General features: G+C 44.2%; 1 protein-coding gene across 2 annotated transcripts in view; it reads left to right on the top strand.

Annotated features, from left to right (window-relative positions):
* Positions 1–22245, top strand: part of LOC110293507 (paralemmin-2) — a 187044-nt gene that overhangs the window by 67311 nt on the left and 97488 nt on the right. For both annotated transcript variants that reach the window (XM_029475714.1, XM_029475715.1), the window contains exons 2-3: positions 1411–1491; positions 11525–11655. In XM_029475714.1, the coding sequence (XP_029331574.1) occupies positions 1411–1491; positions 11525–11655 (212 nt within the window). The remainder of the gene's footprint in view (positions 1–1410; positions 1492–11524; positions 11656–22245) is intronic.

Raw genomic sequence — 22245 nt, forward strand, 5'->3', positions numbered from 1 at the left:
TGGCTCAAGATAATGAGCGGATATTTCCTAAAGCTTATATATTGCATATGGCTCAAGATAATGAGCGGATATTTCCTAAAGCTTATATATTGCATATGTTACATTGATATGCAGTAGTGCTATGATCACATCCCCAGAAACACAGCATTACATTAAAAGTCAAAGCTTCCCTTAACATCAAACATGGCAGCCAGACCTCAGCACCATTGTGTCCCCTGGGATTTGGCTGTTGTGCTATGAAACACCAATATGTCCTGCCTAACAAGTTTCTCCCTGCATCTGTGAGTAAAGGAAAGAAATTTACTGCTGAGTATGTCTCAGTGAAACACTCCTGTATACTTCAGCAACAAAACATTGGCAAGTCTGCAGGGGGAAGGGCAGGCCTCTCTGTTCGTATGAGTCACACTTCTGTGCTGTTTATTGTCTGCACTGGAGAAGTATTGAGAAAAAAAAATGTGAAGTGTGCACTCCAATGGAACGGTTATAGTAGAAATATATCCCTTTCAAATGGGTTTCTAGGCATTTCCTAGAAATGAGTGTGTGGCAGAGCAAATAATCGCAGACAGAGGAGAATAAATGCTTGCTGTGTGCAAAGCACTGTTCCAGGCTTTCTGGATGGATCATTTCACTTATAAGATACGTTTCGGTCATGGGATTTGGACAGTGTCCATTCAGGAGACACAGGCAGCTTAAAACCTACTTAAAAGGCACATGGTTAGTAATGGACAGGGCTGGCACTTGGTCCCAGGCAGATCCTTGATGTTTTATTTACCCTAACCTCAGCAAGCCCTGCCCACTTGAAACATTTTGCCAGGATGCTTATTTAAGCAAGGACCAGCGCTCTCACTTGCATTGTTTGGTGTGTCCTGTTTGATGCTTTATTCTTCCACGATTAAAATTGTCCCATATTTGATCTGCATGGGATGTGGACGAGAAGAATTCTGCCTTATAATCCCCACCACCATCTCATCTTATCTGCAGTTTGTAGCAACACTGAGACATTTTTATTCTTTGTCTTCAAATTAGCTCTGCACAACACAGAGAGCAGCAGTGTGTGTGTGTGTGTGTGTGTGTGTGTGTGTGTGTGTGTGTGTGTGTGAATATCCTTTCCTTCTGAATTAAATTGTTTCTCACGGAGCCCACCGCAGACGCATTCAGAGAAGGCTGCTGCCTGCAATCCACCCAGCGCAGCAACCGTGGAGCAGGTGACGCTGCGTGCGCTCAGCCTCTCTGGAAGTGTCTGCACAGATGTGGACCGTTTCCACTCCCGCTCCTTGCCTTCAGATTCCTGGAGCCAACACCCACCCACTCTGACAGCCTCTCTCTCTCTCTCTCTCTCTCTCTCTCTCTCTCTCTCTCTCTCTCTCCTCTCTTCTCTCTTCTCTCTCTCTCTCTCTTCATTTTTTTAAGGAAAAAAGAAAGAGGCAGACGGAAATAGAAGGGAAGAGACGACAGCTTGACGAGCAGGTACTGCTGCTTCAGCATTCCAAGGTAAGCGGCCATCCCAGGAACCTGTGTGTTATTAGCCCTGCAGACCACACTTCTCAGAGCCCGGAGGCAAGGCGCCGTGCTGCCGGAACCAGCCTTTTCCCCACACAGCCAGGAGAGGGGCTCTTGCCTTTCCTTGTGGTTTTTCTCAAATTCAGGCACCGTTAACAGCATCCTGCTTTTTATGAGCACTGCTCCTGTTGCAACATGGTAGATACCTAGAGAAGCTGCATTGGAATGCCCCACATGGTCCCAGTTGTTTCTCTCGTGTATCTCGTTCGGAGGCTCCAAAAGCTGTGCTTAACATAATGGACTTTCTGAAAGTGAAAAAAGAATCTTTCTTGTTAAAGGGGGTGGGGGAGGGGGGATGAGGCAGTGTGAGCTAATAAAAGAACCACCCTGCATGCTTTAGATTGTTCATTTATTTTATTTTGACTTCACAATGTTAGAGATGTTCTGTTAGAACAAGCGATTGGTCAAACTTGGCTTTTTTGACTTGGTTCAATGTCTACTGTACCTTATTAAAAAGAGAGGCAAGCAGGGCAGGGGGGGAGTTGTGACTTTTCCCCCCTTTAAAACATAATGTGCTTAAGCACTGTAATTGATTGCCTTAGAAGAGCAGCTCTGTCACTGTCACAAATGCCCCCGACTGGTGGCTGAATGTTGCTTTCTGCATGTTCAGATAATAATGTGGCCATGCCCAAGGACCTGCCCAGAGTTGCTGCTTTTCTGTCTGACTATTCCTGGGCTTTTAAAAAAGGAAAACCTCCCACTGGCCTCAAGTTGCCATGATCTTGCGTGTGCAGAATTGCTTTTCTCGGGCTGCTTGGGAGGGGTCTGCTGATGGGCTGATGGGGTACCGCTGCGTGTGCATTATCGGGATTCTTTGAAGCAGAGTGGACCTTTTTTACTCTTCCATGTTCTCTGGAAAAGCGGGTTGTGTTAAATGAATCCTCCAAGCGAGGATCGTGAGCAAGCTGGCTCCTGATTTCAAAGAGCAGCCTGACCTATATCTGCCCGACGTGCTTGTGAGTTCCCCAAGCACAATAACCAGAGACATGTGTTCTAGAGGAAGAAGAGCAGCGGGGTGTCCGCTGGCCATTTCTGTCTGTCTCTCCACTCCATCTCCAGACCTGACTTTGGAGCAGCCTGCGCTGTATTCAAATGCTGACACTGTCTTCTGACAACATTGCCCAGGCAGGACTGGGGCTAAAATTTGGATTACCTTTCTACAGAGGTGGGGTTTACAAATGCTAACAGGCTTGCATAAGGCCAGGCCAGTCTGGAGAGAGCAAGGTCTCTGGCCCAGCATGCGGGCAATTCACCCCCTGTGATAGAAAGACATATATTAAGAACTCAGTTACTTATGGGTTAAAAGGAGAACTTTCTGGTAAGAGTGGGGGCTTTGGCCAATAGCCTCTCCCCTCCCCAGCCTCAGTGTAGTGCGCTGCCTTTGTGGTCTTTGCATTCAAAGCCACAGAGTGAACATTTCAGAGACCATGTTCATTTTGTGTCTGTCATCATTCTGAGTGCCAGCTAAGATGCCAAGGACTCATTGCTGCTGACCAGCATGGCTGTACATATTCTGTACATACTCCGTCTATCCATTCATTATCTTCCCATCCATCCATCCATCCATCCATCCATCCATCCATCAATCCATCCATCCATCCAGTTTAAAGAAACAATGGGAAAATTGACTTCATTTTATGTGAGGAAACACTCAGGAAACACAACAGACTTGTCAACCTGAGCATCAGGCAGTATTTAAGACTGGCTATCAAAGGTACACACAACACTTACACCATGGTAACCTTGCAACTCAGGGATGGGCAGGGCTGAAGGTGATGTTAGTTTAGTAAACAGAGTACAATGCATCGATTGTCTTTTCCTCTCTCAGGGGAAAGGATGGAGTAGACAGAATAAGCACAGATAGCTAGCCTTGAAAACTAAAAAGGAAAGACCCAAAGCTCCAAACATGGCAGTGCGCATAAGGTACCACCCAGGGGAGTATCCATTTCCAAACACTGGGGATCTGAGAATTTTGATAAGAAGAGGCTTTACTGTGCCCACTTAAAGCAGCTGTGGTTCCGTCTCTCTTTGTTCTGAGTCCAGCCTTCCTAAGTTGCTGTCTGGTCTCCATAGAAGGAAGCAGATGCCTGACTGGGGAATGAGATTACTGCAGTCGCCAGAAGGGAGTGAGTTTCACGTTAAAGGCTCTGACTGTTGACTCAGCTGAGTAGTGAGAGAGTCGTCTTTCCCACCATCAGTCAAGTGCCAGGTTGGTGGTCACCCCCTCAGCGGAGGAAAATGCACTTAGGTTGAATTCCTTCCTGTGTGAGCTTCTCAGAGGAGAGTTGCTAGCTTCCTCCCACGTCACAGGAGCCTCCACATCCTCCAATCAGTAAAGCCCACAGTTTCCTTTTAGGGACCTAGCACGGGCCTGTGACTTTACATATAAGCTCTCAATAACCATCACAAGATAGATTCCTCTCCCCATCTCACAGTCCGGAAAGAAACTCACAGTGGCAAGTAGCTGGCTCAGGGGTATACTGTCTGCTAAGTGGGAGAGCCTAATGAACCCCAGGGCTGTCTGTTTCCATGGACAAGGATCTTCCTGGGAAACCGTTCTTCTTTAAGTGGGTGCTCTTTTTCTTAGGTGATTCGTCTAGACAGGTGCCAATTGCTATCACCACTGTATCTCTTACTCTCAGTACATTTTCATCGGCTACAGAAGATGTGGACTATTTAGAGTCATGTTAAAGTGATGATTGTAAGTTCTCTAAAGTAAAAAATATTAGGAAAGATATCGGTCATTGACATTTGTTTCACTAATTTATAATCTTAGACACTTTTGGAGAAAGCAAATATTCTCTGTTCTAAGACAAATAGAAGAACATTAAAGCTGGATTTCATTATCTATTAAGATGCAATTTTAATGTCCTTTGTATACTTCTCATATCCGTATTCACATATACCCACATATCCAATGGCTTACGGATGCTTGTTGTCATGCACTGAGATATGAATTATTTAGACAGAGCCACTGGTCTCCTGTCAAAACCAATAAATAGAAAGCAAGGCAGTGGTTTGGGCACTGGGATGTTTGTTGAATATTCCTGCCCACTGAGATGTTTAGGAGTACACAGTCACACCATAACTTTACGTGGCAACTGTGAACAAATTCTTTAAGGAGACAAATGATCAGCGTATGGCATATTGAGATGCTATGTATGCCCTGTGATAGGAAACCATGAGATGCTGTGTTTTATGAGACGCTCATCTTTACTTAATAACTGATGTTTTTAAGTAAGATTTTCTAGGAAATATCTAGAAATCAGACCAGTAAGTAATTTTGATAGCTATATTAATTTTGCTTGTTAGGAAATGAAGAATTGTATCATTTCAAAAACAAAGAATAAGAACATCATCAAAAAAAGGAAGCCATCAATTGAACACTCACCATCCAGATATCTTCCCCAACAGGAATATATGCTTTATATAACCTCCACTCACCATCCAGATATCTTCCCCCACAGGAGTATATGCTTTATATATCCTCCATAATCTCTGTCACAGGCCTCATGAGCCCCTGGGTAAAATTAGCTTATACTGACATCTGTATCTAAATTATCTATTTTTTAAAAGAAATTATATATGGGCTCTTTTGAATTCTTAAGCCAAATTTTTACTATTTATGAAATCTTATCTGACATTATGTTACTTCTAAGCATACTTGGAAAGATTTCCATCTCAAATGCTTGCCCATAAGTTTGATCATATACTTCAGTAGTTTTAATTCATCTAGAATTTATTTTCCAATAAGGTATGAGGTGAGAATAAAGCTTTATGTTTTTACTCACAGCGAGCCTTCAGCTTGATTTATTAATTCTTCCTTTCCCTCGCTGACTTAAATGTCATCTTTATCACACTCATATTTCATTCTTATGCCCAGGTCCATGCCTTGTGATTCCTTTCATTTCGTTTATCTGCTCACTCCTGAGCAGGTACCATTCATGTCTAATCCCTGTCTGTTAATATGCTGGTACCTCCTATGAGACAAGAGCTGCCATTATTATTCTTTAGAAAAAATGGTTTTTGGTTTTTTTTAGTCGATGGAAACAATGATTTATTTTCATTGTCTATATAATATGACTTGTGATGATATGAATTAAAAAAATAAATCAGCTAGTGTATTACACCAGCATGGACTGAACTTAATATTTCCTCTTTTGCCCTTTGGTTGAATGGGCAGAGATTTGTCTATTTTATTATTCTGTCCCAAGTCCCAGGGCTGTATGCGTTCCGTGTGTATGACAAGCTGCATTCCTTTGGGACAGCCACATTGCAGAGTGTTCATCAGCACTGTCAGGATCACGTTGTTGATACCACATCTTCAATATGTCCTTATCCTTAGGCCACCTAGTCACAGGTGGACAAATCTGACCTTCCTTTGGGACAACAGAATGAAAGAGAGAGAGAGAGAGAGAGAGAGAGAGAGAGAGTACTAAATTCTTCTGTGACTGGAAGAAAATATCATCAATCCATAAGTACATTTGCTGAACAGCTCTAAAATATTCTGATACCTTAAAAGATTTTAAGGTGTCTTTATTATTTTGAAACTTCAGAATGAATAAGATATTTTTTTTGTCCATTTGTATATATAAAACTCTAACGTTAAAATTTTAAACATTCTTGACCGGTAGGATGGCTCAGTGGTGAAGGCACTTGGCACCAGGATTTTCTTATCCTGTGTCTATACCTATAATCTGAACTTGAGTGAAGGGCAAAACTCCACCTCTTTTATTAGAAGTCTCCCTTGTGAACTAAATTATATAACAAAACCCCAGATCAAAACAAGATCTTATCGGGCATAAGGAGGAGAGAAGGAAAGGATTCGAGGGTTAGAGAGGAGGATGAGGGAAGGATGTAAGAGTGAACAGAAACATGCTGGGATGGTGGCTCTTGGCAGTAAAGGTGCTTTTTGTGCAAGCATGAGACCTGAGTTTGGATCCCAGAAACCCCAGGTGGGCATGATGCCCTGCCTGCAATTCTAGCCTTGAAAAGCCAAGATGGGGTCCCCAGAGAAAGCTGTCTAGCAAGGCTAGCCATATTGGCAAGCCTGGGCTTGACTGATTAGTTCTTGCCTCTGTGGGAAGGTGGAAAGAGCAGTTAGACATGATTCCTGACATCAGTCTTGGACCTCAACATGGATATATATATATATATATATATATATATATATATATATATGCATACACACATGTGTACCACATATACACACACAAAATGGGGAAAGTACAACATTAACTATCATCTCTTGCCTCACCCGGAGTCTTAAGCCACTTTATTTTAGAAAATTGAAGTAATCCAGAGTCTAACTATTACTTACAAATGCAGTCAGTGATAACTTTACTCAGATTACAGATGAATGGATGATTTGGAATAAAGGATAAGCTCATGAAACCACAAGAATAACTCACAGGAGGAGATTTGTATAGTCTGACAACAAGGAGAATTTATACAAATCCAACATCAATGCTTGACTTACAAAGTGAAATGACTGCTAAATATGACATTATAAACAAGACAAATCCTGATCAAAAGACAGAGATGAGGGGTGGAGAGGAGACAGAGAGAGAGACACAGAGAGAGAGAGAGAGACAGAGGCTTTGCTCATCCTAATCCATCTCCCACCCTCCATCCTGCTCCAGACCCTTCTAACTGTGTACCTGGATCAACTTAAAAAGTTGCTTCCGATCAGGGACCTTAGCTGTAGAGGAGGAAGACTTGACAGACCATCCTCAGCTCTGCCTTTGCTTCGTTAGCCTATAATTAGGTGTTTGCTGGGGAACAGAGTGTGTGCTTTGCTCTCATTCTTCAGCAGTTACTTGTTTGATCAAGTCCAACTTCCTCTGTTAACCTCAGGGATGGACACACGACACACATGCCACCTGACTGTGAGGGACTCAAGGGTGAGGGAAGGGTGACACCAGTGTGGAGCCCATTGCTGGAGAAGCTGGAGAATAGTGACCTGTGTGAGGGAGAAGCACCGTTGCCTAACGAGTTTGTAAATCCTATTGGTTACATTGGTGGTATGGACAGAACCCAGAGCCTCATACATACCAAGCACACACTTTACCATGGCCTATACCCTCAGCCTCCCCTGATGTAGAATTCAGACAACTTTCCTGTTGCTGATAAAACATTCTTATCCAAAGCATCATAGAATTTATTTTGATTACACTTCCAGGCCACAGCTCAACACTGAGAGAAGTCAGGGCAAGAACTCAAGTAGAAATCATGGAGCAAAGCTGCCTGCTGACTTGTTCTCAGGCTCATAGTCGGCTCTCCTTTTTATACCCAGGACTACCTGCCCATGAAATGGTATTGCCCAGTGGCCTGGGGCATCCTATATCCATTAACAATCAAGACAGTCCCCCACAGACATGTCTACAGGCCAACCTGATCTGGGCAACTCCTCAAGATGCTAAACTGCCTTTAGCTGGCTGTTTAAAGCTAATTAGGACAGGTAGAGTATACTTTCGCCAGTCATTTTAGCTACATAATAATCATTTATATGTGAGCAAATTCATGTCTGTAAGTTTTATTAGAAAACTAGACCTTAAATACTGTTCGTTTGCCTTTATTTCATCATATTTTATCCCACTTAGGTAGTGTTTTGCCTGCACATGCACACCTGTGTCTGAGGAGGTCAGAAGAGGGAGTCAGATGCCCAGGAACGTGAGCTGCAGATGGTTGTTAGCCCCTGTGTAGATGCTGGACATTGAACTCAGGTTCTCTAGAAGAATAATCGATGCTTTTAACTGCTGAGCCATTTCTCCAGGCCCCGAGCTTGCCTCTGAACACACCGAGAGCCATCAAACCAATCTCTATGATGCATTACAATGAAACTGTCCACTAATCTCTCTATCCAGTCATTATTGACTGTTTTTCTTGTTTCCCTGCTGCTTTCTCTCACTGGGAAGAATTAGTCCTGGGCTCTAAATCCTCACAGTGATTAATTCCCAGGACTGCTGGTCCACTCAGGGGTGCTCTCTGGCCCTTAACCATGATACACGAGACCAGTCTCTGTGGATATTCCATAGCTGCTACTTGCTGTGTAGGGACTACAAAGTGTGAGTTCCTTCCTTGCCTCTATCCCTGTTCTTCCTTTGAGGTAGCCCACACATGCTCTTGCCATGTATTGTTTTTATCTCATTTCCCAAAGCAGTAATTTTTCTTTCCCAACTGTTGAACTGAAATGAATGTATTTTATCCCATTCTACAGTACATTCATACGCTGGCACAGGTGGGATTCTGATTTTAACACTGGAGACACTACTGGGGAGTAATAAGTCACTAAGGGTTTTCTATTTTTGAGGTTGTTTTTTTTTTATTTTTTAGAGATGAGGCATGACATTAGACATTTTAAAAGAATATTTCAATATGAACTGGCTAGTACAAGATCTTAGAAAGTTTTACAATGGGACTAACATTGGGTAGGAAAATGACCTTGTCTCCTTGGAGACTCATATTCAGAGATCAATGGGTGAGATGTCATGCTGTTTGGGATTTGCTTTAAAAATGCATTTGTAGCAGGGATAAGCGGAAGGTTTGGTGGTTAAGAGCCCATACAGATCTTATAGAGGACTTGAGTTCCGTTCTCAGCACCCACACTCAGCAGTCTTAACTGCCTGTGATTCCAGCTCCAGGGGATCTAACACCTTCTCCAGAACCTTAGGGCGCTGTATTTACACATGCAGCATCTACATATGAATGTTTACACTCACACGCGCGCGCGCGCGCGCGCGCGCACACACACACAAAATTAAAAAAAAATAAATCTTTAAAAAATGCTTTGGACCAGAGCATGCCATCACATACCTTTAGTTCCAGCACTTGGAAAACAGAGGCAGGTGGATCTCTGAGTTTGAGACCAGTCTGGTCCACAAAGTGAGTTTCTGGACAGTCAGAGCTACACAGAGAAACCCTGTCTCCAAAATTAAATAAATAAATAAATAAATAAATAAATAAATAAATAAATAACGCATTGGTAGTTAATGTGGTAGTATTTTAATCAGCTCTAAACTCCCTGGTGGGTGCGCGCATTCCTTGCTACTCACCCGAATGTTCTGGATTCCCGAAAGACACATATACACAGCTTTATTTTTTAAATACTTTAAATAGCTCAATGGTTGGGCCACTCCCTAACTCCAAGTGGCTAACACATACTCTCTCTGATATTCCTGAATTAATACTTACTATATATTTTATCTTTGCTGCCCTGGACCCTGCTGGGCAGCCCTCCTGGGGCCACTTTCATCCTGTACCTACACGTCTGTCTCTCCCTCCAGCACCTTTCCAGTGTGGTCCCCCCTCTTTGTGGCAAGATGGAATCCCCCTCTTCCTCCTTCCTCAGGTCCCTTCTCAGGAATCCTAAAAGTCCTGCCTCTCTCTCTCTCTCTCTCTCTCTCTCTCTCTCTCTCTCTCTCTCCCCCTGCCCAACTATTGGCCACTGGTAACTTTATTGACCAGTTGAAAACCAACTGAGGACAGGCTTCCTTTAGTCCTACGTGTGGGACACTGCAAACAGGTGTTTGGGTACCATAATTAGCATGAGAACACAAGCTGCTACAGGTGGTTTGGAAATATGGCAAAATATTTAAAATTATTAAATCTAGATATAGTTTCACCATGACTAATAAGCCTAAACATATTTATTATGTTTACTCTATTTTGGACTTTTTAAAAACAGTGGTTAATAGTAGGAGACACAGACACCACTGACACCTCTCGTTAGCTCATCCTTTCCCACGTCACCACATTGTAAGGCTGGTGCCTCGTCCTGGCAGTTCTCCACCGGAACACCACTTTGTCAGTGAAGTCCTTTAGACCCATCTCATAATATAGCAACACTTTCTTTACCTCTTTTTTTTTTTTAATCCCAAACGTTCAGTTTTATCAATGAAGACTCAGGAGCCAGATGCTGTGGTGAAAGCCTGCTAGCTCAGAGAGACAGAGAAAGCACCCAGGTGACCTCTACTGACATCCCAGAAGGGAAAAACAAACAAACAAACAAAACAAAACAAAACAGTCCTTCTCCACACTGTCTTATAAACCCTTCCTAGCTGAATGTCCCTCCTATCTACTTCCTGTGTGTCTCTCTATCTGTCCTGACTTCTTACTCTCTATGGTTTCTTTCCCTATGTTCACTCCCTGTCAACTGGCTGAGTGATCCACCGCTTGACCTATGGTTGACTTTATTCAGTCTTGTCTACAGTAAACAGAAAGCTCCGCCACACCACAACTAGAAACAGGTTTTCCCAGTATACATTCTTGGGGTTCAAAGAGTGATCAAATATCCTGCGGCAATCCCTCTCCCTACTTCCTGAACACCCAGAATCATTGGGATGGGTGTGGGGAGCCCATCTACCTGTGCATACATATGTGTGAGCATACATATATAACCAAATGTATTCATGAATGTGGAAGTACACACAGACGCACTAATCTGCATATATGTGCAGAAACTGTGTCTTTGTTCTCTCCTTACTTGAATAAAAGGTGTATAAGGCAGGAATTGAATTTTGTTTTGCTTTGTTTTATTTTTGGCAGCCAGAATAGTATTGGGTAAGTGGTGGGGGTCTCAATAAATACACACCTGAATTTCAAAACAAAAGAAGGTATAGGAAAAAGAAGTCAAAAAAAAAAAAAAAAGCCGGGCATGGTGGTGCATGCCTTTAATCCCAGCACTTGGAAGGCAGAAGCAGGTGGATTTCTGAGTTCGAGGCCAGCCTGGTCTACAAAGTGAGTTCCAGGACAGCCAGGGCTATACAGAGAAACCCTGCCTCGAAAAAAAAAAAAAGTCCAAAAAGTCTGGTGCCAAGGCCAAGCAGATACCAAAAGCCATGACCGGGAGGGGTGAAGGCAATGGTCAGACCCGAACAGTTGAGTGACAGATTTGATGGAGAAGTCCTGCTGGAAAAGATGTGGACCAAAAGGTGTCATCTGTTGTCTCCCCTCCTTCCCACAGTCCAAAGTGCTTCGGGAAAAATGGCTGCTGCAGGGTGTACCGGCGGGAACAGCGGAGGAGGAGGAAGCCAGGCGCCGGCAGTCTGAAGAAGATGAATTCAAAGTCAAGCAGCTTGAAGATAACATTCAGAGGTAGGTAGTTCCCAGCCTGCAGTAACCACTGTTCTCCTGAAGGGGACGCTTTCGATGTGCTGCGACTTTTCCCTGGGACTGTAGATTGCTGTCCTAAATACATACTGGTGTCGGCTAACTTTTCGGTGTGAATTGGTGTTATTCCTCAGTGAATCGTACAGAGATGGTTTCCCCCACCAATGAGGTCTTTATTATAAGCAGTCTGCCCTCCCCCAAATGCTCTCCTGTAAGTTCTTCTGACAGCTTTTATCTTTTTTTCTTTGTGGGTCTAGCTGTTGGCTTTTGTGGCCACTGTGAAGGATTTCTGCCTAGATTTGCCCTATGTGATTAACTGAGACGGGAGGATTGTCGTCAGGGCTCTTGGAACTGAGATGAAGAGAGCATAGGAAAGGTTAGGCTGTATGCCTGAGCTCTGTAGATTGACTTTGCAAGGCCTCCTTGTCCTGCCCAGTGACCACATTGCTTCTCTGGCTGCCCTCAACCAGGTTCTGACTACTTCACTCCAAAAGAGAGGTGGCCTGCCTATGGCCAGGAAAGTGCTCAGGTCCATTTGTAAGCAAAATTAGAGGCCTCTCCTTGGTAACTCTAGCCATCCCAGGTCTCAGGACACCTAGACAGTAGGAGCAGAGGGTAGAAGGTGGTGTGTGTGTACAGACCTTAGAACAGAGTCTCTGCAGCCAACCTGTTCCATCAAATTCTGCCTGATTGCTTTTTGCTAGTCTTGACCCTTCTCGACAAGTTCACCTAGCCTATTACTGGCCCTCCACCTCCTCCTAAGGCTGAAGCAAACACTTGGCAAGTGCATCAGGAGACAGGAGGCACTCCAGTTCAAGGCTAGTTTAGGACATAGAGTCATATCTCCAACTCGCTAACCAAGTAACTAAGAGTGTGTCAGGGTTCCTAGAGCAGTGGTTCTCATCTTGTGGATGCCAACCCCTTAGGTGTCGAATGACCTTTTCACAGGGGTTATAGATTAGATAACCTGCATATTAGATGTTTACATTACAACTCATAACAGTAGCAAAATTGAAACTATGAAGTAACAACAAAAAATAATTCTATGGTTGGGGAATAATAATTCTATGCGAAAAGGTTCATAGCATTAGGAAGGTGGAGAATCTCTGACCTAGAGGAACAGAACTGATGGAATGACTATATTGTCAAAGGAGACTTATTAGATTGGATTACATGATAAGATAGACCAACAATGTTTAATTCCCATGGGAAATACCAAGAGTCTGGTAGCTACTCAGTCCACAGGCTCACTCTGGTACTGTAGGCCTGAAGAGTTTTGGGAGAAATGCTGGTCCTCGCTCTACATTTGGAAGCCCAGAGATGCTCATCCTACTATCAGTTAGGGAATTCAACAACAGGCTGGATGAACTTGTCAGCAAGAGTGAAGACAGACACAAGGCAAAGCAGTCCTTCTTCCACACCCTTTGATCTGGGCTGCCGCCAGCCCAGGGATGACCAGATTTAGTGTGGATCTTCCCACTTCAAGTACCTTGGTCAAGAAAACCCCTCACAGGAGTGGCCAGCCACTTGACTTGTAGGGGATTCCAGATCCAGTCAAGTTGACAGACACAGTTAGCCATCACACAGGTGAAGCAGAGTATGCCAGCTCAACTGCTGCTTGCCGCTGACACTCACAGCTAGTGAAGACTGGAGGCCAGCTCAGAGAGGTCAGCTGTGTCACAAGCTGAGTACAAACCCCAGCTCGTGCTTCAGCCTGTGCTCCTCGTTTGCCCAGGCCCTAATGTCTCTACAGACCATTCAGAACAGCATGGCTAACTGTTGCTTGTGGGAGACATGCTCAAGAAAAAGTCTGGGGGGAATGTACATATATGTATGCATAAGCACACATACATATATGCCTGTGCACATATTCATGTATATGCACACTTTTATGGAGCCCAAAGGGTAAAAGCTAAACTGTTAACAGCCATTACACCATAAATACAAAGGAAAGTGTGTTACTACAGAAAGGAGTGAATTCTAAGACCTTTTCTGTTTTTCTTGTTCCCTTAAGCAGGGATGACTGTTTTTTATGGTCCAGGAGTTGGTAAGCCACTGGCAGGCTGTGATGGGACCCTGGGGGCTCATCTTAAATGCAAGCTCAGTTTGGACAAAGTCAACCACTGGAATGTGTAAATGTTATTTTTAATATAATTGTAAATTTATATGGTGTCTTTATCCTAGCTAGTTCCCTAATAACAACACAGAGAGACCAAGGTTTATTTTCAAGTTTCACCTTAATATCTGGGCAGTCTATCTTATCACCTAAAATCTGTCTACCTTCCAGCCATAACCCCAATAATATTTGCATTTAGTGCCTTCCATCCTTCAGCTGAACTCTCATGAACTTTTGTCTCTTCTTGTGGCTCAATCTCTTCTTTTCCTCTCCTCTTCCCCTCCGTCCCTCTCCCTCCCCCTCCCCCTCTCCTTCCCCTGACTGATGGAAATCTAATCCTTTTTTTTTCTCTCTTCTGCCTAGTCATTGGGTGATCAGTTTTTATTGACAGGGCTGAGAATAAATCGTAAGAACTGTTTACACAAACTTGAGACAGGAGGTTCTTGACATAAGCATTACAATGCCATGCTTGGATTAAAACATATGAAGGCAGAGAAATCGGCATTTGAATAACGCAAGGATAACCTTTACAAGGTGCACAGAAACTACGCCTACAGGAGTGTGCTGTAAGAGTTGAGGGTTCAAATGGGCATGGTCAGCCACAGAAAAAAATAGAGCAGATCTTTCCACTTTTGAATCAAGAGAATGAAGAGCTCCTGTATACGTGTGCAGGACCTTCTTGGAGCCCTTGGAAGAGGAAAGGAACCATGGTGGGCTGTAAGAGTGAGTGGCTAGGCTCTGAGTCAGGGGAGGCTTTGCTGCTCCTGTCATGGTCTTGCCAGGCATTGAACTCGTGGGCCCTGGATGTGTCCCAGGGTAAGCTGCATCCTATGGGCTACTGTGTATGAGCAAGGCTGTTGTGGGTACCTCCTCCTCCTCCAGACCTCCTGGCTGAGGACATCCTTCCTACTCTGGAATTTGATTTTGGTTTCCCTTCCTCTTGTCATCTCTCCCCTGTAGATTGAGCCACCCTTGTGCAACATGCTTAGAATCAGAGATGTTTGCATTAGGGACTTTATAGTTGTTTTAATTTCAGAATCTCTGCCAGTGTACAATGAGACACCTTGGGGATAGAATCATAAAATGTGTTTGTTTCATACACAGACCTTATACATAACCTGTAGATAACATTGTACAATATTTTTAAGTAATTTTTCATATGGAACAAATCTTGCACATTGACCCATTGGAGGAAAGACTTGGAGAGGTCTGCCTGTCCGTGATCATGAAGATTCAGATGTGGGAACATTTCCAGTTTTAAGCCTTCAGATTAGGCATGCTTCTCCTCTAAAGGCTTTTGTGTCTTTACATCCCAGTCCCAAGGGAAGAAAGAGGCTACCATCCCTCATGCTGTAAGGAACATCCATTCCCCGGAGATACTTTCCTGTGGTTGGGTGCAGTTCGGTTCTGTCTCCCAGAGGACTATTGGAACAGCTGTTGAGCTCATGGTTCACATAAGCTCCCTGCAGTGCGACAAAGTCTGAAGATTGGCCACAGGACTCTGCTCTCTTTGGCTGAGCTCAGCTAAATGGCTCTAAGCTGTAGGTGGGATGCATCTGCTTTTATTTTCTGCGCACCAACAGGCTAACGGGCTGCTCTTATTATCTTTCTGTGGCAATAACAGAAGATCCAGAGAGCCGAGCAAAAACAAGGTCTACACTTAGAGCTGTCCATAAGTGAGCCTCTAAAGCATTCTGGTAGCCACGCCCAGTTGAGGAGAGGACACAGATGACCCACTCTTGGTGGGAAAAAACACAAATAAGAGAAGCATAAAAAGATGAGGGGTGAATATGTCCATCTTCCACAAGCATGATTGTTGAACTGAAAAAAAAGGAAGCTGCAGAAAACTAAGAAAGAATTGAAACTCACAAAGCAACAGGGCAGAGGCAGTGAAAGAAAGGAATAAAGAGAAGAGGAGAGATTTGGAGGTCCCATCCAGAACTAGATATTTATTGAACAGGAAACCCAGAAGTGATGCCACAATGCCCCATGAAAAGGGAATTTGTGCAACAAAACATTGCTCTGCAGATCACAGATCGTTAGCTCTCCACCCACTGGTCTGAGTCACTCCCTAGAAATGCATTAGATTCTCTTAAAAGGGACACGTGGTTCTGTCTCCCAATGCTAAAGTAAGCCAGGCATGGTGATGGTTTTTTTTTGTAGTCTCTGTATCCTGGAAGTGGAAGCAGAAGGATCGAGCAAGGTCACCCTAGGCCAGCAGAGGCCATATGAGATCCACCCTTCACAGACACTGGGATACAGCTTAGTTGGTAGAGCACTTGCCTGGCAAGCACAAGACCCTGGGTTTGATCCCTAGCACCACTCACACTGGTTATGGTAGTGCACATGGTATGTATGTGCAAGAGGAAGGGAAACCAAAATCAAATTCCAGAGTAGGAAGGGTGTCCTCAGCCAGGAGGTCTGGAGGAGGAGGAGGTACCCACAACAGCCTTGCTCATACACAGTAGCCCATAGGATGCAGCTTACCCTGGGACACATCCAGGGCCCACGAGTTCAATGCCTGGCAAGACCATGACAGGAGCAGGCAAAGCCTCCCCTGACTCAGAGCCTAGCCACTCACTCTTACAGCCCACCATGGTTCCTTTCCTCTTCCAAGGGCTCCAAGAGGGTCCTGCACACGCAGACAGGAGCTCTTCATACGTATACATACACACATATTCATACCTGTATACATACCATACAGGTATGGTAGTACTCTCAACACTTGGGAGGTGGAAGTGGGAGGGTGATCATCTGTAGGTCATTTTCTGCCACCTAGAGAATCTGAGGCAGTCTGGACTATGTGAGACCTTGTCCCAAAACCAAAACAAATCAGAAAAAAAAAGACTTAAGGAAGAATAGAGCATGGTAATCAAAGAGAACATGCAATTTTTATATGAAAAAAATGAGAATTAACTTGGGTCATTTGGTTTAGAGAAAGAAGAGGGGTGGTGGCCTCACAGATCCTCAAGTGTGTCTAGAATTCAGGCGGTGTCTTACTTCTTTATGATTGTGTCAATCTGAATATGACAGGGTTTAAATAAAGCACAAAGACTTACGGTTTGGGTTTGATATGACCATTCCCCTAGACATCAAGAAAGGATGAAATCATATGCTTTTAAAAATTGTTCACAGCCTGGGGCAGTGTAGAAAATTCCAGGCCTTTAGCTGCACTTTCTTCCACAATGTTATTTATGCAATGGAGGTGCCTTGGAATGAAACGTCTTCTGCCTTTCAGAACTGGTGGTGGTGGTGATTAGATTTTTCAGGATAGCTTACTGAGAAAGAAAGGCAAAGGAAGGAGGGATAGAAGGAGGGAGGAAGAGAGGAAAGGAGAGAGGTAGAGATGGCAGGAGGGAGGGATGGAAGAAGAGAGGGAGGGAAGTGCAGAGGGAGGCAGGGAAGGGAGGGAGAATGTACCTAGACTACTCAAATCTTGGGCAGTATAATTTACCTTGGGGAAGTTAAAAAAAATAATCCATAGGCTTCATTCCAGAAATTTGGATTCTGTGGCTCAAATAAGGAGGAGTTCCTAGCTTAGTGGGTCTAAGCACTTGTTGCCAGATCTGGTAACCTGGACTCAATTCCACAAAGCCATAGTGATAGAAGAGGACTCACCCCAAAGATTGTCTCCTAAACTCGACAGGAGCACTGCAGTGTGTGCATGCTGGCCCACCCTCACTCATCCATGCCCACAAACAACTTATAAAGATGCTAAGCTTATTCCCTATGGCTGTATTGTACAAGGAGGATTGCTGTACATGGAGAAAGACAGACTGGAAGATTCAGTTTCTAGCACCGAAGCCTGGAAAATCAATAGCACACAGTAGACTAAAGAGCACAGCAATTGCCCTTGATTTCAAACTGATTCTGGCTTTGACTCAAGGACATTAGAAACCACCTCTGGGGACTTTGTAAGGGAGAGCTGCTCACCACACAGCTGAGGCTTTTGTGTTTTGTTTTGTTTGGTCTTTTTGTTTGTTTGTTTGTTTTCCCAAAGGCCTTATGGCAGAGCCCCCTCCCTTTGAACTTCATTAGAAATAACCTTGGCTCTCTGGGCTAATAACGATACAGGTCAAGGATGCTGGCTACCTCCTCAAAGCCCAGAAATTTCTATTATCTGAAATAACACAAAGATCAATAGCTGAACTGTGAGCAATATGGCCTCAAGTCATGCCGTCAGAGTGACTGCAAACAGCGGAGAGCCTTGTCACTTAGCAGAAAACTTGTCTCTGTTTGCTATTCTTCCTGGCTTGTGTAACAGTCATATTCTTGACTTGTTGGTAAGAGGAGACCAATGAGGCTTTAAAAAAATATATGAGGGTTGCTGAAAGCAGACTTCATACTCATTTCTTATATTTTAAAAACAAATCTCAGATGTTAACATCTGTATGAGTTGTTTCCTGTTGGAATATTATCCTGAAGAATTCCAAGGTCAACTATTACCAGTGTCTTACTGTGTCCCTGGGGTTACACAGAACCCCATAGTGGTTAGGGTTTTACTGCTGTGAACAGACACCATGACCAAAACAAGACTTATAAAGGACAACATTTAATTGGGGCTGGCTTACAGGTTCAGAAGTTCAGTCCATCATCATCAAGGCAGGAGCATGACAGTGTCTAGGCAGGCAGGATGCAGGCAGAGCTGAGAGTTCTACATCTTCATCTGAAGGCTGCTAATGAAAGACTGACTTCCAGGCATGTAGGATAAGGGTATTAAAGCCCACACCCACAGTGATATACCTACTCCAACAAGGCCACACCTACTCCAACAGGGCCATACTTCCATATATTGCCACTCTCTGGGCCAAGCAAATACAAACCATCACACTGGTGCCCTTGATATTCCAGGCAACCAAATCCACACTAGCTCACATCCGTTCTTGGAACCAGGGCTTATTGCTTGCCTTGTGTGGTTTTTTTTCCACTTGAGTATCATTCTAATTTCAATAATGAATTCATTATTTTTCTCACTGTTGAACAAAATACCTACAGAAAAAATCTAAAAGAGGAAAGGATGGTTTGGGCTCCTGGTTTCAGAGGGCTCCATATGTGGTTGTCAGGCCCCGTGCACTTGGCTAAAATGCCAAAGTGTAGGCACATGTGGTAGTGGCTGTCTAGGTGACAGATAAGCAGAAAGGATGAGTGTTGGTCCCCAGCTGGCTTGCTCCTTTGTCCTCCTGTCTTTCCATCCAGGCCCTCGGCTCTGGAATTGGTGCTGCATGCATTCAGGATGAGTTCCCCTTGGGAACACCCTCTCACAGATACATTCAGGATGGATAGATGGTGGAGGGATAAGAAGAGGAGTGGAAAGGGAAGGGAGAAAGGATGGAGAGAGAAAGAGAAAGAGGAGCCCTGCCTCACCAATCACCTAGGTGGCCCTAAATCTAGCCCAGTTGACAGTGAAGGATGCCCATCATAAGTTAGGTCTTCAGAGGCACAGTGTGTTCTTAACTTTCCTTGACTAAAGGTAAATACAGAGGGAGTCTGTTCCTCTATCTCACCCCTTGGTGAAGGTGAGAAACCTTGAATACTAAATGAAAATGACCTTTTTTGGCTCTGCAGGTAATTCCCTGTGAGCTTGGGCAAGTCTCTCTTGGCCTCTTTCCTCATCTCTTCCATGAGAAATCTCTTGGGACCTTCCAGCCATGACATTTTGAGGTTCTCTCATTTGAGGAGTTGGCTTGAGAGCCCTTCTTTAAACAAACACACCTGCTCAGAGAAATGTCCCCCTTGTGACAGGAAGTGGTTTGGGATACAGGTCAGACTATAGGGAGGTGCTTAGATTCTCAGGAAACAGAAGACTCATTTGTAAGTAACTGATTCACTGCAGGGATGACTAACTCATCTGAACAGCTTTCAGTGTGAAAATATGTCACATCAAATATTCATTGAATAAAATATTGAAGTATCAGTTGCTAACCAGAAGGTCATGCAGCTTAAAAAAGAAATCAAGATACAAGTAGGTTAGTCCACCTTTTCTCTGGCTCTCTCCAGTGTTTATCAGAATTTGTTTAATTCTCTGCATTATTAAGAGTCTCAGAACAGAAGGTGGACACCTTCGTCTCATGCTGTGGGATTTGGAAACCACTGAGACAGCCCTCACTCACAGCTCTTCTGGAACCGGCCCCCACGGAAATGTTCTTTGAAATCACAGAGGATGCTTGCTGGGGGTTCGCTGTGCTCTCGGTGCTTGCTATGTTTAGCTCTGTGATGTGCTGTTCTTTTGAAGCAGGGGTGGGACACTCCACACTGGCAGGCTCCATCTGCACCGTCCCAGCTCGGGTTCCTGCCCCACATGCGGCACACTCCCAGACGAAATCTATTTAGGATTGCCGTTTTCCCAAGCCAAAACAATACTATATACTACGTGCGCTGTAAACAGTTTTATCTTCTACTGTTAGTTCTCTTGTAAATGTTGCTTTATGATTAAAATAGTTTGAGACCCCTGATATTAAGTGAAGTCATACTATCATTCATTTCATGCTGTAGGAAGATGGACAGGCAGCTCCCCCTCAGTTCATAGATGCCTCTTATTGAAAAATATGTTGTACCATGACCTGGGAGGTGGAGGCTTTAACCTCCCTGTAGTTGTTTTCATGGCTAGTGAGAGCGCCTCCTTCAGGTACATGCAGGAAATGCAGGCTCCCTTTGGTCTCTTTTCTCCTGAGTGTATCTTCTTGCCTGGATTCAGCCTGACGCTCTGCTAGAGATGGTGTGCCATTAATGTAAAGGCCCCCTAGTGTAGCACAGGGCTGGTGAACCTGCACCTCCACATTTGACCAGACTTGGAGTCCTGATTCTGCGTGTCTGAGCTGTCGGATCTTGACTAACCCTGTGACTTCTCTGAAACTGAGATTTGTTTCCATTCACTGATGAAGACGATGCTCACGGTGCACTTTGCAGGGCACAGGTAGCATGCAAAACTCCTGTGCTCCTGTGCAGAGCTGGCTACAGAAAGCTGTCCGTAAGCATTCAGCATCCTAACTGTCCCAGCTCCCTAGAGCAGGGCTTCTCAACAGCACAATTGACATTTTAGGGCCAATAATTATTAGTTGTTGGAGGCTATCTTATACGTTGTGTGAAGTTTAATAATATCCATGGACTTGACCTAGGGGTAGTTTCCAGTTGCGCCATTACCCAACCTTAGTACAATAAAATGTCTACAGACTGTACTAACTGTCCTCTTGGGAAAAAAAGCACTCCAAAGAGGAAACCACATATATAGCCTGGAGTTATCTGTTACTGGCTGGTTTTCTGTTACTGTGATGAAATACTTGAGAAAATCATTTAAAAAGGTGTATTTGGGTTCACTGTTTCAGAATTTTGCACCCATTGGTGGTGGACACTTGACTCCGTTGTTTCTGGACCTGTTGTGAGGCAGAACATCAGGGTAGGGCGTCTGGTAGAAGAGCAAAGGTGCTTACCTGGAGGTAGCCAGGAAGCAGAGGCGGAGCAAGCTCACTTGTGTAGCAAAGCCCCTCCCCCAGGCCCTGTGAGGCTGTGACTCTGTAGGTGGATTCATTGTGTGACTGTTAAGTCAGAGCCCCGAGGCTCACCTCTGAACACTGCTGCACACTGGAGAAAGGGTTTTTTAGTATAATCTTAGCACCTGGGGTGGCTGAGGCAGGAGGATCATTCTAAGTTACATAATGAGAGCCTGTCTCAAAATTCAAAACTGCCTGGGTTTATTTAGCATCACAGGCCTTTAATCTCAGCAGTCAGGAGGCAGAAGCAGGCGAGCTCTGTGAGTTTGAGGCCTGTGTGATCTACGGAGGGTGTTCGAGGACAGGCAGAGCTACATAGAGAGACTGTCTTGAAAAACAAAACTCAAAACTTGGAAAATAGAACAAACAAACAAACAAAAATATCAAACTAGAACACAGGTGTTGACTCTAAGATGAAAATTTCACCAGCAAATAACTTTAGAGTACAGACCCCTGATGCGATTCTCAGAGCAGAGAGACCAAGTGTTTCAACCACCTTTTAGGCATCGAGACAGGAAAGTCAGCTCTGGGTTTTAGTAGAACATCTGCTTTTCTTTTTCACCCACTGTTGTGCTGGCTTGACAACGACAGATATTTTAGGACAACTCATAAAACCATGGGTTCTTGAATATGGTGAGTGAGTCAGTTACCTGGAGCGACTTAGATCTGACACCTGAGACTGGCCCCCAGGGGCGGGAGTCATAGGCATTCTCTCCTAAGACAATGACAGGAAACATGCAAAACCAAACTAGTTCAGATGGGAACAAATCTCATTGTTGCAAAGGACCCTGCTTTGAAGATGAATACTCTCTGTCCCTGCAGTTCCCAGCCTCTCTCTGGTCCCTGTCCTATCTTTCTGGAACAACCCAGAAAAGACTGTCTTCATACACAGTGGAAGCCTAGATGTTGATGGTTGTGTCAGCTTTGGATACCAGCACAGGTTTATGAGCAAGACCCCTTAAACTGTACTCA

The sequence above is a fragment of the Mus caroli genome, chromosome 4, assembly GCF_900094665.2.
Source record: "Mus caroli chromosome 4, CAROLI_EIJ_v1.1, whole genome shotgun sequence".
In the NCBI taxonomy this organism is placed as follows: domain Eukaryota; kingdom Metazoa; phylum Chordata; class Mammalia; order Rodentia; family Muridae; genus Mus; species Mus caroli.